Below are 16,892 nucleotides of genomic sequence, written 5' to 3'. Positions count from 1 at the left end.
AAATTCTTCTACACAAGAAAAATGTTTCTTAATTAGAAAAGACTTAATTAAGAAAGATCATACACCACCTCCCCCTTTAACCAATGTTATATACATCTTACATACCCCAGCTCCAGTTAGAACTATTATTTTTTTGCACTCTTGTAATAATTTCACAGCATCTTCAATTGTATTAATATCTTTTCTTTTTTTCCTTTTTGGTGGTTCTGAAAGGATATTAATAACAATCTGCCACAGTGTCATATCATCCAATTCAGGTGGAGGAATTGTTTCTGGTAATAAATCTTTAAGAATTGTTCGAGGATCTGTGCCAATCATGAGATGTTGCTGAACAAAAGTATATGGACCTGTATCAAGAGAAAAAAGAATTAGATCTAATCCACTTCCAAGTAATTCAAAATCTCATTTATTTTCAAGTAATGAATTATCAAACTTTGAAGTTTTTTTGCAAAGTAAGAAAATGCAATATAAAGGTATTTCATTCTTTAGAGCTAGTGTTCAGGGAGATCAAATCCAGAGTTGGGCCTGCCCCTGGAGTTCCTGAATCCAGCCTCATCTCTCCTGTTTCTAAGAATAAAACCAAAATTCACTCTTCAGATCATTTAGTATTTTTTCTTTCAAAAAAATATTTGTCATGTTAGACTTAAAAAAAAAAAATTTAGTACGTTAATTTGATCTGGATCAAAAGACTACAACATTAATTATTCAACTGCTGATAATAATCACCTTCATTTACTGACTTTGTATTTAATGTCAGAACAGTCAGTTATTAATTCACATAAATCTTCCCTGAAAGAGGTTTAACAGATAAGAAAACAAACTCTGAGGCAGAAACCTCTTTGACCTGGGCCACAGCAACTTCTTACTCAACACGTCTCCGAAGGCAAGGGAAACAAAAGCAAAAATGAACTATTGGGACCTCATCAAAATAAAAAGCTTCTGCACAGCGAAGGAAACAATCAGCAAAACTAAGAGGCAACTGACAGAATGGGAGAAGATATTTGCAAACAACATATCAGATAAAGGGTTAGTGTCCAAAATTTATGAAGAACTTATCAAACTCAACACCCAACAACAAATAATCCAGTGAAGAAATAATGGGCAAAAGACATGAATAGACACTTCTCCAAAGATATTCAGATGGCCAACCGACACATGAAAAAATGCTCAACATCACTCATCATCAGGGAAATACAAATCAAAAACTGCAATGGTATTTAGGTATTTATCCAAGGGATATAGGTATGCTGTTTCGAAGAGACATATGCACCCCCATGTTTATAGCAGCACTATCAACAATAGCCAAAGTATGGAAAGAGCCCAAATGTCCATGGATGGATGAATGGATAAAGATGTGGTATATATACACAATGGAGTATTACTTGGCAATCAAAAAGAATGAAATCTTGCCATTCTTAACTACGTGAATGGAACTAGAGGACATTATGCTAAGTTAAATTAGTCACTCAGAAAAAGACAAATATCATATGACTTCACTCACATGAGGACTTTGAGATACAAAACAGATGACCATAAGGGAAGGGAAGCAAAATAATATAAAAACAGGGAAGGGGACAAAACATGAGACTCTTAAATATGGAGAACAGACAGAGGGTTACCAGAGGGGTTGGGGGGGGGGGGGGGGGGGATGGGTTAAATGGGTAAGGAGCATTAAGGAATCTATCCTGAAATCATTGTTGCATTATATGCTACCCTGGATACAAATTTTTAAAATAATTTAAATTTAAAAATAAAAAAAGAAAACAAACACTGTGAGAGGTAAAATAGTTTGCCCAAAATTACCCACTTAGTAAGTTGCAAAGTCAGAATGCACACCCAGAGCTGCATGCCAAATTTCAAGTTCTAAGTAACCTTATAAGTTTCCAAAGCAATTGTTTCTACTTCTGCAATTTCTTTCATGCTTTTTTAATCATTTTGAACACCATCATTTGATGAAAACCAAAGGAAAGATAAATGTTAAGTTATGAATAGAAAAGAGTTAGGTTATCCCCTTGAACTATAAAATACTAAGTATGTATTTTAGGAGTTTAATTAACTACCAATTTTTAATGCTATTACAAATTATATCCACTTTTTTTTTTTTTATGTTTTGTTTTCAAGAGAGAGGGACAGCAGGTGGTGGGGGAGGGGCCAAGAGAGAGGGAGACAGTGGATCTAAGGCAGGGTCTGCAAGACCTGGGGATGGAACTAAAGAATCCACGAACCATGAGATCATGACCTTAGCTGAAGTTGGAAGCCCAAATGACTGAGCCACCCAGGCGCCCCAACAAATGATATCAAGGTCTAAGTTTCAAATTCTGATTGTCTGTTGCTAATATATAGGGATACAGTTGAGTTTTAATAATGATGACATATCCTACAACTTTCTTCTAATCATTTAACTCTAGTAGTTTTTGACATTTCCATCAAATTTCTACTTAGATGATATGATGTCTTCTGCAAATAATAGGTTTCCAACTGCCTTCCTAATGTAGATTCCTTTTATTTTTGTCTATTGTAGTAGCCAGAACCTCCATGATAAAACTGAATAAAAGCAGTAAGAACAAAAAAGAAAAAAAACTACCAAAATCAAATTTCTATAGCTAAGATCTTGAAAAATACACGGTAATTAATAGAAGTTATGTACAAATGAGTTCTAAAAATCAATAAAGTAAAGGTACCAGCCCCTAAAGCCCACAGGAAATCTATATATAATTACTATCTTTTAAATGATACATACATTATTGATATTTTGACCATTCATAATTTTTACTATGAAATTTCTTACATCAGTTTCCTAGTTTGAGTAAACATTACAGACACTAAACAGGAACTAATCACCACTAGTTTAAAGAGACAAGGCACTTTTGAAAGAATGAGAGCACATTAAGAGAAAGATTTTCAGGATGCTCATATTATAACTTTGGTATAAAAATCTGATAGTGTTCTCTACTTCAGATTACTTTCCCATTTCATCCACATATTTAATATTTGTTAAGCACAAACTGTGTGCTAGGCACTGACAAAACACTATACCAAACAGTCAAAATCCCTGCCCCCAAGGGGCTCATATTCTAGTACAGCAACTACGACAATAAAGAAGTTAGATACAGACTTTGTTAAGAAGTGGTAAGTGTTAAGGAGGAAAAAAAAAAAAAGAACAGATTTGAATTGAGGGAGAGCAAGATACTCTAACTGGAGAAAAAGTACTCCACACAGAGGGGTACAAGTGAGAAGGACCTGACTGAAAAACACCAGAGGCCAGCTTCCATGGGCTTGAGAGGCTTAAAAACAAAAACAAAGCACCAGACTTTCCCTAAAAACATAAGCTGATACTAAATCTCAGGAAGCACCTAAGAACCTCATCACCAGGTTATAAGGGTATAGAAAACTGTATTTTCAGTTGGCACAAAAAGATATACAAAGAAAAAGACACTATTCACTAAAGATCTGAAATCATACCTATACGTGGCCTTGGAGTCCAGTCACTAGAACTTGCATGTGAGGCTCTATCATCCTCATCACTTTCACAGGAATGAAAACCATTGGTGATTATTTCATCACCAAACAGAAGGTTATCTGCAAAAGAAACCAAAGTAACTCAAGGCTGCTGAAACAATCTGAATCTAAAATGTATGCAGATCTGTAACAGTTATTATGTAAAGATTTTCACTGAATAAACCACTGAACATTCATTCATACTGGCTATGTAAAAAAAAAATGCCTACTGGGTCAGCTTGCACCATTCACAGGAACAGTATGTCTTCATCTTTAGGGATTCTGCCCATTATCTACAACTTTCAGTTCATCAAAATCTAGAAATAAGTTAATTATACTTAATCAAAACACAAAAAGTAGCAATCTAGTTGGACTGAATTGATTGATCACAAATAATGGGAATGCATGAAACTTGTCAAAAATTTAACAAGTGATTCAAATATAATCACAATAATTTTCTCTTCTCTTATATAATACCAGACACAAAGATTTCTTTGCATCATTATTAGTTTCCCATATTAAACTGTATTTACTGAAATCAGGGGTCGTTTTATTAATGCAGACCTTAATGCTCAGGTATGGCCCAATGGTCCACTGGTAAGATTTATTGATAAAGACAAACATCCATCCAAGACATAAACAATTCCGATCAAAAAAATGAAACCCTCAAAGATGACATGACATACAAAACTAACACATCTATCTGCTTTAGCATGCCAGAAAAATGTCAATTCGTGTTTGAGGGTTACAGATACACACGCGCGCGCGCGCGCACACACACGCAATTACACCTACTCTAAAAAACATGAGCACATAATCAGAAAAAAAGTTACTATTTATATTAAGTACTCAAGGTACTATAATGCTTCCATACCCAGCATTAATTGCACCACAGAATGGTAATGTCTTTAGAATAGCCTTTGCTTTTCAAATTTTGCAGGCTATGACTTTAGAAAAAAGCTTTGCTCCTTAAATTTAAAACAAGTTTAAAAATAAAAACCTTCAAGGGGAAAAAAAAGTTACCAACTGCACAGGTGTGTCAGTTTGCAAACACAACTGCAAAAGGTCGATGCAAGGGACAGACAAAAGTTGCAGATTTAAGTGTGGAGAGAAGGGGTGTGAAAAAGCGAACGATGTTTAACAAAGGCAATATGCTAAAAGAGTTAAGAGGATAGAGAAACTTACTTTAAAACCAACTGCGGGAGCTGGGCGGCCGGGCGGCTGCGCAAAGCGCAAGGCCGCCCAGGCGGGCCGTGCAGGGAAGGAAAGAGGGAGAGGAGGGGGGAGTACTCGGGCCGCTCCCACAGCCGGGCCAGCAGCCCCGAAGGCGCGCAGCTAAGGAGGCCCGCGATGGGGAGCGGGACGCCGCAAAACCAGCCATGAGCCCCCGGCCCGCCCCAGAGAACCTCCTCACCCCACACCAGAAGGGGCCCCAAGAGAGGGAGGAGGGGATGCGCAGTCCCAACCGCCCGCGCCCTGCGCACCTCGGTACCCAATCGCCGCCGCCGCCGCCGCCTCTTCCTCCTCTTCGCCCTCGTCGTCGTCGTCGTCGTCGTCGTCGAAGTCGTCGGCCGGCGGCGGCTCCCGGGTTAGGCCCTGTAGGCCCGGCCCATTGTCTCCTTCTCCGGCCGTCGCCGCCTGGGCCTCCCGCTCCTCGCCCGCCGCTGCCGCCTCCCGCCACAGCGCCGCGGCCGCCGCGGGGCAGCCTCCGCTCGCCGCCGGCACTTCACGCTCGGGGGCCGCCCCACCGGGCTCGCCCGGGCTCCGCCCCAGGCCTGGACAGTCTCTCCGCGGCCTCTTGCGGAGTGGCTCTCCAGCGGGCGGCGACGCGGCCTCCCTCTCGGCCACCACCGCCGAGGGGGAGCCGCCGGGCTGAAGGGCGAGCGCCGCCTCGTCCGCCATCTTCCAACTGCCTCTCTGGCCCTCCTCCCTCGCCTCCTCTGCTCCCGCTCGACTCGCGGCACTGGCGCCCCCGCGGCTCGGGCTGCGGGAGATTTAAACCCCGTCACGTGACCCGGCCCTCTTCGCCCCCGCCCTCCCGCCGCTCCCGCCACCCACGCGGGCCGGACCACAACACGGCGGGTCACGTGGCGGGCGGAGGCGGCGTGGGCTGGGAGGAAACTCGGCCCCACCCCTCTGCGGCAAGCGCTTCTCGCAGCCAAACTCTCCCGTTTCCCAACTTATTTTCAAAACTGTCCTCAAATCACTGCCTCAGGGGTGGCCCTAGTTTTGGTTCACCCTGTGCGTTTCCACTTAAGTCTGAAGTGCACACCTTGCTTGCCTTAGTCTTTCTATATTTAAGCTAAAGGTTTAAAACTTCGTTCCTGAGAGGCGATGAGGAACGAAGCTGGCCAAGGCTTAGCTTCGTGAATTACACTGGATAGTCTCGTTAACCAGCGTTAAGTAGAGGGAAAAAGACGCAGTTCACTCCGCACTTTCTTCACACCCTTCTGATAGCTGCTCTTAGCTCCTTTTTCTTCCTAAACACAGAATGTTTAGCTGACTGCTTTCCCCCCTTCTCTTCATCGCGTGTATACGGTGGTGTAGATTGTCAAATACTTAAAGGCATATGTCCCCCATGAAAAACCTCTGACTTGGGGGGTTGAGGTTAGCGTGTCTGCTTTCTGACCCCAGTTTGGCTCCAAAGGTGTGAATTACCTTCTCTGAGTGTATTAAGCCCAGTGGGCCGTATGGAAAGAGCAGAATGAGCATGAGTTGGGCCCGTATACACTTCTGAATTTGGGTTGGAATTTGAGATTCTTGCGTACTAGCTTCAGCAATTTAGCCTTTCTAAACGCAATATTCTCATCTTTAGTATGGTAATTTCTTATTCGCAGGGTTATGAGAATTGAACAAGATAGATGTAAAGTGAGGAGTACCTAGTGGCTCAAAAATATTAGCTCCTTACACAAACAAATAATGTAGCTCTTTGCATACAAGACGCCCCTCTACTTTCCACCTTCCCTGAAATTCCAGGAGCCTGTACCTCCATATCTAGCTTTAACTAATGACTCCTACAATACATGGCAGATCTGGAGCCAATGGTTGGTAGGGCATCTGCCCCTGCAGTATGGCATTAGAACTGCTTAATGGACTGCTCCAAGTTTATAGAAAATCATACCTGAAGTTTACCATGGGGGCCTACCTATACTGGGCCAATTATTTAGGCAAACAACCTAAGTTGTTTCTTCAACCTTAAAAAAAAAATTAGAATGTTGGAAGTGTATCACTAAGGCCCCATCTAAATCCAAAAGGCATTGCACTTCAAATTAAACTGAGAAACTTTGCCTACAACTACTGACTTTTCATTTCTGAAAGTAATCTCTTTTGTCCTTAAAGCCTAGGAATCATATTTGATGTGTTCCTTTAGATTGATGCCCTCTAACCAATTGGTGACCAAATCCTGTTGTCCTTCCCTTCCCTCCTACACTCTCTCCAATTCCTAACTACATAGGCACCTCACCCTTCCTGGCTGACATTCTTGGTCCTGCTCTCTCCCTACTTTCTCCGTCTTAACCTGCAAAATAGTTCATAAACTGATTCTCAACCACACTGCTGAGATGTAGTATATGAAATGTTGAGAGTCAGTATCCCATCAAAATTGAGAGAAAGATTGGGGTGCCTGGCTGGCTCAGTCAGTAGAGCATGTGACTCTTAATCTCAGGGATGTGAGTTCTAGCCCTACCTTGGGTGTAGAGATCACTTAAAACAAAACAAAAACACCTACAAAATAAGGAAAACAGTTTATCTTTTTTAAAAAATTGAGGGGCACCTGGGTGGCTCAGTTGGTTAAGCATCTGACTTTGGCTCAGGTCATGATCTCGAGCTTCTTGAATTTAAGAGTTTGAGCTCCACATCAGGCTCTGTGCTGACAACCCAGAGCCTGGAGCCTGCTTCAGATTCTCTATCTCCCTCTCTCTCTGCCCCACTCCCACTCGCACTCTGTCTCTCTCTCTCAAAAAAAATGAACAAACATTAAAAAACATTTTTTTAAAAATTGAGGGGCACCTGGGTGGCTCAGTCGGTTAAGTGTCCAACTCTTGATTTCAGCTCATGCATGATCTCATGGTTTGTGAGATCAAGCCTGGTGTTGGCTCTGTACTGACAGTGTAGAGCCTGCTTGGAATTCTCTCTCTCCCTCTCTCTGACCCTCCCTTGTGCATGCTCTCCCTCTCTCACTCTCAAAATAAATAGATAAACATGAAAAAAATTAAAAGTTTTGAGAGAAAATTCTCAGCTTTTTGTGAGAAAGGGATTTGTAAGCTTATGGACATCCATTACCTATTAATTCAATCATTCATTTATGTATATTGTACATCAAAGACACTTGCTGATATTTATGAAATGCTAGTGATCAATATGGTTGCTACTATGCTGAAAAATCAGAAAGCAGCATACATGACAGGTAGGATAAATGAGACACAAGTGGTATTAAAAACAAAACGAAACCCTTTCAACTAGACATCTGGCCTACCAGTAGTTGAGAACTACTTGCCTGAAATTCAAGTCATAGTCCTTAAAGCTTGCAAGTTTGCATTCAGTTTTTAAAATGTTACCTGAATCTGGCCTTCACCTTCTTATAAATATTTTTAGCATTAGTATACTTTAACTTGAATTTATCATTTTAGAAAGCCATTTTTTTTTAATGAGGAAGCTCTTTAAGTTTTCATATGGGATGATCTCTAAGCTGCACAGTGTACGATGTAGAACAGTGTGTATAATATAATGCTATTTGTGAAAAATTGGGGCGCCTGGGTGGCGCAGTCGGTTAAGCGTCTGACTTCAGCCAGGTCACGATCTCGCGGTCTGGGAGTTCGAGCCCCGCGTCAGGCTCTGGGCTGATGGCTCAGAGCCTGGAGCCTGTTTCCGATTCTGTGTCTCCCTCTCTCTCTCTCTGCCCCTCCCCCGTTCATGCTCTGTCTCTCTCTGTCCCAAAAATAAACGTTGAAAAAAAAAATTAAAAAAAAAATAGAAGGAGAGTGTGGAAGGGAGACCATATATATGTATTTGCTTATATATGTAGAAAATAACTCTGAAAGCACTTAAACACATACATGTCTGCCATATATTTGTCATACTTTTTTGCCTGTGCCTCCTTCCCTAAAACAATCTTCTCTATTCCTTATTCAATACATTATCCCCTATTTATTTGTTAGTTTATTTTTCTCTATGTTTTATTGATGGTCTCCCCCAACTTGAGCAGGAATTTTGTCCATCTGGTTCAGCTCTGTATCATTACCTTTTTAAAAAAATTTTTTTAATGTTTATTTTTGAGAGAAAGAGAGAAAGAGAGAGAGAGAGAGAGGGAGAGAGGAGAAGGGGCAGAGAGAGAGGGAGACACAGAATCCGAAGTAGGCTTCAGGCTCTGAGCTGTCAGCACAGAGCCCGAAATAGGGCTTGAACTCTACAAACAGTGAGATCATGAACAGAACTGAAGTCAGACGCTCAACCTACTGAGCCACCCAAGTGCCCCATCATCAGCTTTTTATTAGAGTAACTGGCACATATATTTATTGAAAGAAAGAATAAATGAAGAATGTAAATTAATATTTCCACATAGGAAAAGAATGATTGAATGAAGGATGACGGGCAGTGTGGGTCTAAAAAAGAAAAGAAAAAAGGCAAGAAGCAAGGGAAGAAATTCAGTTTGTCCCCAGCACAGTTCAGGTGAGAAAGTCTGTGAAACATGACATGAGACTGGTGATACCTTGTTTGACAAGATGAACATAGGTGTACTGACCTATGAGGTGTTTTTCAGTTCTCTGATTCTTCAGACACCAAATGGGTGTTCAATAATTCAACTCAATCCTGACACTAACTACCCAGAGTTAGTAAAGACCTTGTAGCTTAAGGGCTCAGTCTTACAGGACTGCCCCTAGTTCAGATGCCAGTCACAAGTCCTAGAACTCCTGTACTTCTGACTAACTATAAAATGGGTGTTCCCATGATACCCTCCTAAAATTCAATCATTTCCTAGAATGGCTCACAGAAGTCAGGAAGACACATTACTTACATTTACAAAGTAAACATATCTTCTGTATCCTTACAAAGGATACAAATGAAGAGCCAGATAAAAAAAGAGGTACTGAGGGCAGGGTGCAGAAAGGTCCTGAGCATAGTAGCTTCTGTCCCTATGGAGTTGAAGTGCACCACCCTCTCAGGATGTGGGTGTGCTCACCAATTTGGAAGATCTCTCCATTGTTCAAGAGTTGGTTTTAAGTTTATTTACTCATTTTGAGAAGGTGGGGAGGGGCAGAGAGAGACAGGAGAGAGAGAGAGAATCCCAAGCAGGCTCCACTCTGTCAGAGCAGAACCTGACTCGGGGATCAAACCCACAAACCATGACCTGAGATCATGACCTGAGCCAAAATCAAGAGTTGGATGCTTACCCGAGTGAGCCACATGGGCATCCCTTCAAGAGTTTTTATAGAGCTCAATCTCCAGCACACCCCAGCCCCTGTATTTGGAGGTCTAGAGTGGGCTGAAAGTTCCCACCCTCTAATCACTTTATCTTTCTGGTGACCAGCCCCATCTTGAGGCTGAGGGTCCCAATTCAAGAACTACATCATTAGCATGAACTCAGAAGTGATGGAAAGGGGCTCATTATGAATAACCAAAAAACACTCTTATCACTCAGGAAATTCCAAGGTTTTACAGAGTTCTGTGTCAGGAACTGAGGAGAAAGACAAAATATTTTTTACTATATCAAAGCCTGTCATAGACTTCTGATACTAGTCACTAAGATTTTTTACTTGCTTTTTAGTACTAAGTCCCCTAAGCAGCCTTCAACAGTAATTTGGTTTCCATATAGAATTTCCCACTGGGGAGACAATGTTTGAAGAGTCAACATTTATATTCTGGCTGACTTTGCAGTTCTATTTATATAAACAAATAAACTGACTTTATAGCTTTAATATCAGTCTCATATGACTACAATTTATTAGAGGAGTTAGTACCAACTCTTTGTATTCTAAAAAAAATGGTATTGACAAAACTAGTTACTAATGTGGAAAAATATAGATTCCTACCTCAAAGTAGATAAAAAAATAAATTCTAAGTGGGCCAGGTATCTAAATTAAAAAATACAATAAGAATATCATATAATTCTGTATGAAGAAAGAACTTAACTAGGACAGGAGCCATTTATTTATTTGTTTGTTTGTCTTAAAACTTTATTTTTTGGGGGTCTGGGGGTGAGGAGGAGAGGGAGACAGAGAATCCCAAGCACACTGTGCACTGTCAGCACAGAGCCCGATTCGGGGCTTGAACTCACAAACTGTGAGATCATGACCTGAGCCAAAATCAAAAGTCAGATGCTTTACCAACTGAGCCACCCAGGCACCCCAGGACAGGAGCCATATAAAATCTGTATTTCCCCATATGCTCCACCAAAAAAATTAAATTAAATTAAATTAAAAAATTAAATTAAAAAATGAAATGCATATTTGACTACATAAAAATTTAAAATATGCTCAAATTTATTAGTAGTCACAGATATGCAAGTAAAACAATGAGGTACCCATTTTTCATTTTTTACATAGGCAAACACAAAACAAATTTTATTATTGCCATCTATTGCTTACCAGGATATGGGGGAACTAATACTCTCATACATTGCTATTATAGTGTTGGAAAGTAATCTGGAATATTTATTAAAACTATAAATATATACATACCTTTCAATCCAAAATTCCATTTATCTTAACAAAATAAAAGTATGAATATGTAAGGCCATGAATGCAAGACCGTTTATTATGGTATTGATGTTGCAGGAAAAGAAAAAAAAGAAACAATCCAGATGTCTTCAGTAGGAAACCTGTTGATCAAATTATGGTATACACTTACTATGGCATATTATTCAACCATTAAAATGATCTATAACTGATCTCAAAAAATGTTTATGATGCACTGTGACAAAGCAAGTTGCACAAAAATGTGTATACTATGACCTTTTCTATTATTTAACAAGTACCCACTTTTTTATTATTTTTAAAATCCCTATAGGGGGTGCCAGGGTAGCTCAGTCAGTAAAGCATCTGACTCTTGATCTCAGCTCAAGTCTTGATCTTAGGGTCATGAGTTCAAGCTCCATTTTGGGCTCTGTGCTGGGCATGGAGGCTACTTAAAAAAATAAATAAATAAAAAATAAGACCCCTAAATACGTATATACAAACCTCTATACAGATATGGCTGTACAGACTTGGAAAAAGTATGGAAAGTTAATGTCAAAATGTTAACATTTTAGGGGCGCCTGGGTGGCGCAGTCGGTTAAGCGTCCGACTTCAGCCAGGTCATGATCTCGCGGTCCGTGAGTTCAAGCCCCGCGTCAGGCTCTGGGCTGATGGCTCAGAGCCTGGAGCCTGTTTCCGATTCTGTGTCTCCCTCTCTCTGACCCTCCCCCGTTCATGCTCTGTCTCTCTCTGTCCCAAAAATAAATAAACGTTGAAAAAAAAAAAATTTAAAAATGTTAACATTTTAACATCCCTGATAGAGGAGGTAGGCATAGATACAAGGGTTAGGGACACATCAATAAATGTTTCTTGCTAAAACTTCATATATTAAAATGAGAATATATATATGTGTATATATATATATACATATATACATACATATACATATATACACATATATATACATAAAGGAAAAGAGGATCCATTTTTTGAAACTACAGTCTGAGGGCTAGAATCTGGATTCTGGGGGTCTCCTCAAGCCCCTCCAACCCTGTGAGGCTTAAGTGGTAGCTGACTTGCCTGTCTTAAACTACTTTTTTTTAAATTTCCAAGGTATAACCACAAGTTTAGCAGATGCTATTCTTTTATGGTTTCATGTATATTATTTAGTCTTTTTGATCAGTTTATAATACAAGTAGTGTACTTCCATACAGAACTTAGTATTCTATATATTATCAAACACCATTTGGGGAGATGTGTGGGATGTCCAAACTAAAGCAAATAGATAGGCTGATAATGTGGCCTGCCTTCCACCAGCTATATAAAGCCCTAGACCAGTGGTTCTCAACTGGGGCAATTTTGCTCCCCTACCCTCCAGAGGATTTTTGACATTTTTTTCTTGTTTATTTATTTGAAAAAGAGAGAGCGAGAGAGTGAGTACGTATGCACGAGCTGGGAAGGAGCAGAGAGAAATGGAGAGAGAAACCCAAGCAGGCTTCTTACTGCCAGTGCAGAGCCAGATGCAGCCAGATGCATGAACCGTGAGATTATGACCTGAGCAGAAATCAAGAGTCAGACGCCTAACCAATCGAGCCACCCTGAAGACATTTTTTAGTGGGGGACGTAGGGAAGGTACAACTGACATTCAGCAGATAGAGGCCAGTCATACTTCTCAACATTCTGCGATGCAGAGGGCAGCCCCTCACAAAGAATTTTCCAGCCAAAACATCAGCAGTGCCACAGTTGAGAAAGTCTGTCCTAGAGTTTCAACCACAGGGCAAGTGGTACTGGATGGGACTCTAACTGACAAAGATTCCCAAGGGAATGAGGGGAAGGTTTTTATTAGCAAGGCCATGTTAAAAAGCAGCATAGGCAGTGATTTTCAAACTTTGGTTTTAGCAGCTGAATTTATCTATTGAAAGATCTTAACCCTATTATATAATGTAGATCCATTTCCTTTAATATTTAAAGGACTCACACCAATCAATAAGGAAAAGATTGATAGCCAGTTGAAAATGAAGAGTTCGGTTCACAGAAAAGGGAATGCACATGGCTTTTAAACATGTGAAAGATAGGGGCGCCTGGGTGGCGCAGTCGGTTAAGCGTCCGACTTCAGCCAGGTCACGATCTCGCTGTCCGGGAGTTCGAGCCCCGCGTCAGGCTCTGGGCTGATGGCTCAGAGCCTGGAGCCTGTTTCCGATTCTGTGTCTCCCTCTCTCTCTCTGCCCCTCCCCCGTTCATGCTCTGTCTCTCTCTGTCCCAAAAATAAATAAACGTTGAAAAAAAAATTAAAAAAAAAAACATGTGAAAGATATAAAACCTCACTCATGAAAAGAGAAACACTCACTAATTTACAATGAAATGCAGTTTTTCACATTATCAAGGTAGTAAGGAACCAAAATTTGATCATATGCTGCATTGAAAAGAATGTGCAGAGCCAGACCCAGTTGTACAATAATAGTAAAAATGGAAATTAGTACAACCCTACGGAAAGCAACTTGGCACTGTTAATCAAAATGTAAAATGCATATACCTCTTAATCTGGCAATTCTAATACTAGACATCCATTTTTATAGATCCACATACTTGCATACGTGTAAAATGACTTTTATTCAAGAGTATTTATTGTGCCATGGTTTATATTAGCAAAAGATTGGAAATACACTAATTTGCCATTAAGAAGGAATTGGTTAAACATATAACCAGTACATATTGTTTATATGTATATGAATCGTCACTTAAACTCAGGAAATGGGTAACAGAACTTGCTCCTAGGGCATGCAAATGGGAGACTGGAAGACAAAGGTGAAAGATTTTGCAGGTGAGGCAGGGGCGGGCAAGGTGGGGGGCGTAGTGGGGCATGTGCCTGGGTGGTTCAGTCAGTTAAGTGTCCAACTCTTGATTTTGGCTCAGGTCATGACCTCATGGTCATGGGATTGAGCCCCATGTCCAGCTCTGCACTGAGTGTGGAGCCTGCTTGAGATTCGCTCCCTCTCCCTCTGCTCCTCTCCCCTGCTTCTCTCTCTTTCTCTCTCTTTTTCTCTCCCTCAAAAATAAAGACTTTTTTTTTTACTGTAGAACCCTTTGTGCCTTTTGAAGTCTTCACCATGTGCATCATTATGTATCATATGTGTGTGTTCATATGTCATACATTATATGTCTTAAATATATAAAAGGAGGGCTGTTCTGATTGAAGTAGGCTCCCTAAGTTTCTACCACATCCCTCAAGGCATCATTAAGAAGATTTAGGGTCCCCAAAGAACACAGTAAAAAAGCCACTGTCAGAGTTGTGGTAGGGTAGACTAGCTGCTGTAATAATCATCCAGACATTTCAATGGCTAAATACAGCAAAAGTTTACTTCTCATTCACACAACAATCCTACATGGGTGTTTTTCATCTGATGGCTTCTGGGGTCAGCTTTCCATTAAAAAGTGACCAAGAGACCCTTGTCCCTTTTATCTTGTAGCTTTGCCATTGGACAGGCAAAGGAAATTAAGTAACATCTGTTGAAAGGTTTTATGGGCCAGTCCTGGAAATGATGCTACTACTTCTCCCATTCAACTGTCTGGGAACAGTCAAGTGGCTACACACAAGGAATCCTGGGAAATTTTATCATTCAAGGTGACAGAATGGAGTTGAGGGCAAAGAGAAGACCATGACAAACATTTAATGAAATCTAGCTACATGGCCAGTTTGTCAGCTGGATCCATTCATTATAACTTTATAAAGTTTCCTATTAGCTTTTCACCAAATGCATCCACCTCTTTAATGGTGTCTTTTGATGAACAGAAGCATTAGTTTTAATGCAGACTAATTTATCAATCTTGTACTTTGGTTTTTTTTTAATTTTTTAATGTCGATTTATTTTTGAGACAGAGGGAGCCAGAGCATGAGTTGGGGAGGGTCAAAGAGAGAGGCAGACACAGAATCTGAAACAGGCTCTGGGCTCTGAGCTGTCAGCACAGAGCCGGATGCGGGGCTCGAACCCACGAACCATGAGATCATGACCTGAGCCGAAGTTGGATGCCTAACCAACTGAGCCACCCAGGCGCCCCACAATCTTGTACTTTGTATTGCATTGTTTGTTTTCTTTTTTTCCTCTTTTTTTCTACTGAACTATAATTTACATATAACATTGTATTAGTTTTAGTTGTACAACATAATGATTTGATAGATAAATATATTGCAAAATGATTACCAGAATTTAGTTAATTCACCACCACACATAGCTACAAAATTTTGCACATATGTATTTAGCCTTACTTTCTTAGCAATTTTTTAATATATAATACAGTTACATTAACTAAAGTCACCATACTGTACATTACATCCCTAGGATTCATACTGGAAGTTTGTGTCTTTTGATCATCTTCATCCATTTCACCCACCCCCTGCCTGTGGCAACCATCAAAATGTTTTTATGCATTTGGGTTTTTTTTGTTTTTAGATTCCACATATAAATGAAACCATACAATATTTTAAAAAATATTTATTTATTTTTGAGAGAGAGAGTGCACGCATGTGCGCAGGTGGGCCCACATGAGTGGGGGAGGGGCAGAGAGAGAGAGAGAGAGAGATACACAGAATTCAAAGCATAGTCCAGGCTCTGACCTGTCAGCACAGAGCCCAATGAGGGGCTCGAACCCATGAACCATGAGATCATGACCTGAGCCGAAGTCAGACGCTTAACAACTGAGCCACCCAGGTGCCCCTGAAATCATACAATATTAATCTTTTTTCTGTCTGACTTATTTCACCTAGTATAATGCCCGCAAGGTTCATCCATGTTGTTGCAAGTGGCAGGATTTCCCTCTTTTTTATGGCTGAACAATATTTCACATATATCATATTTCACATTTTCTTTATCCATTCATCCATCAATGGACACTTAGGTTGTTTCCATGTTTTGGCTACTATAAATAATGCTGCAGTGAATATGGCGGGGGCAGATATCTTTCAAGATAGTGATTTCATTTTCTTTGCATAAATTCCCAGAGTGAAATTACTGGATTATTTGGTTATTCTATTTTTATTTTCCTGAGGAGCCTCCATACTGTTTTCCATTATAGCTGCATTCCCACAATGTACACAAGGGTTCCCTTTCTCCACATCCTTCCTAGCACTTAATACCTCTTATCTTTATTTTTTATTTATTTATTTATTTATTTATTTATTTATTTATTTATTTATTTTTAAGCATTTACTTGCTTTTTTTCAGAGAGAGAGAGAGCATGAGTGGGGAGGAGAAGAGAGAGGAACAGAGAGAATCTCAAGCAGGCTCTGAGCTGTCAACATGGAGCCCAACAAGGGAGGCTCGATTTCACAAACCGTGAGATCATGATCTGAGTCAAAATCAAGAGTCAGATGCTCATCCAACCGAGCCCCTCAGGTGCACTTCTTATCTTTTCGAGGACAGTCATTCTAACAGGTGTGAGGTGATATCTCATTGTGGTTTTAATTTGCATTTCCTTGTTGATTAGTGATGCTGAGCACCTTTTCATATTTCTGTTAGCCATCTGTATGTCCTTTTTGGAAAAATGTCTATTCAGATCCTCTGCTGAGTTTTTAATTGGATTGTTTTCTTTTGAGTTGTCTGAGTTTTTTTTTTAATATATATTTTGGATATTAACCTTTTATCAAATATGTGATTTACAAATAGTGTTTCATATTCTGTAGGTTACCTTTTCATCTCATTGATGCTTTCCTTTGCTATTCAGAAGGTT

General features: G+C 40.2%; 1 protein-coding gene across 7 annotated transcripts in view; it reads right to left on the bottom strand.

Moving 5' to 3' along the window:
• Positions 1-16,892, bottom strand: part of SIRT1 (sirtuin 1) — a 64,831-nt gene that overhangs the window by 21,772 nt on the left and 26,167 nt on the right. For 5 of the 7 annotated variants that reach the window (XM_047825532.1, XM_047825533.1, XM_047825534.1 and 2 more), the window contains 4 exons: positions 11,175-11,314; positions 4,983-5,482; positions 3,463-3,579; positions 106-347 (listed from right to left, as the gene is read on the bottom strand). In XM_047825532.1, coding sequence (XP_047681488.1) covers positions 106-347; positions 3,463-3,579; positions 4,983-5,482; positions 11,175-11,194 — 879 coding nt within the window. In that variant the 5' untranslated portion in view covers positions 11,195-11,314. Of the gene's footprint in view, positions 1-105; positions 348-3,462; positions 3,580-4,683; positions 4,921-4,982; positions 5,483-11,174; positions 11,315-16,892 lie in introns of those variants that run through there. The other 2 variants (XM_047825538.1, XM_047825539.1) reach the window with 2 other exon arrangements.

This window comes from Prionailurus viverrinus, chromosome D2 (assembly GCF_022837055.1).
Source record: "Prionailurus viverrinus isolate Anna chromosome D2, UM_Priviv_1.0, whole genome shotgun sequence".
Taxonomy (NCBI): Eukaryota; Metazoa; Chordata; class Mammalia; order Carnivora; family Felidae; genus Prionailurus; species Prionailurus viverrinus.
This window is presented reverse-complemented; position numbering and strand designations above follow the sequence as displayed.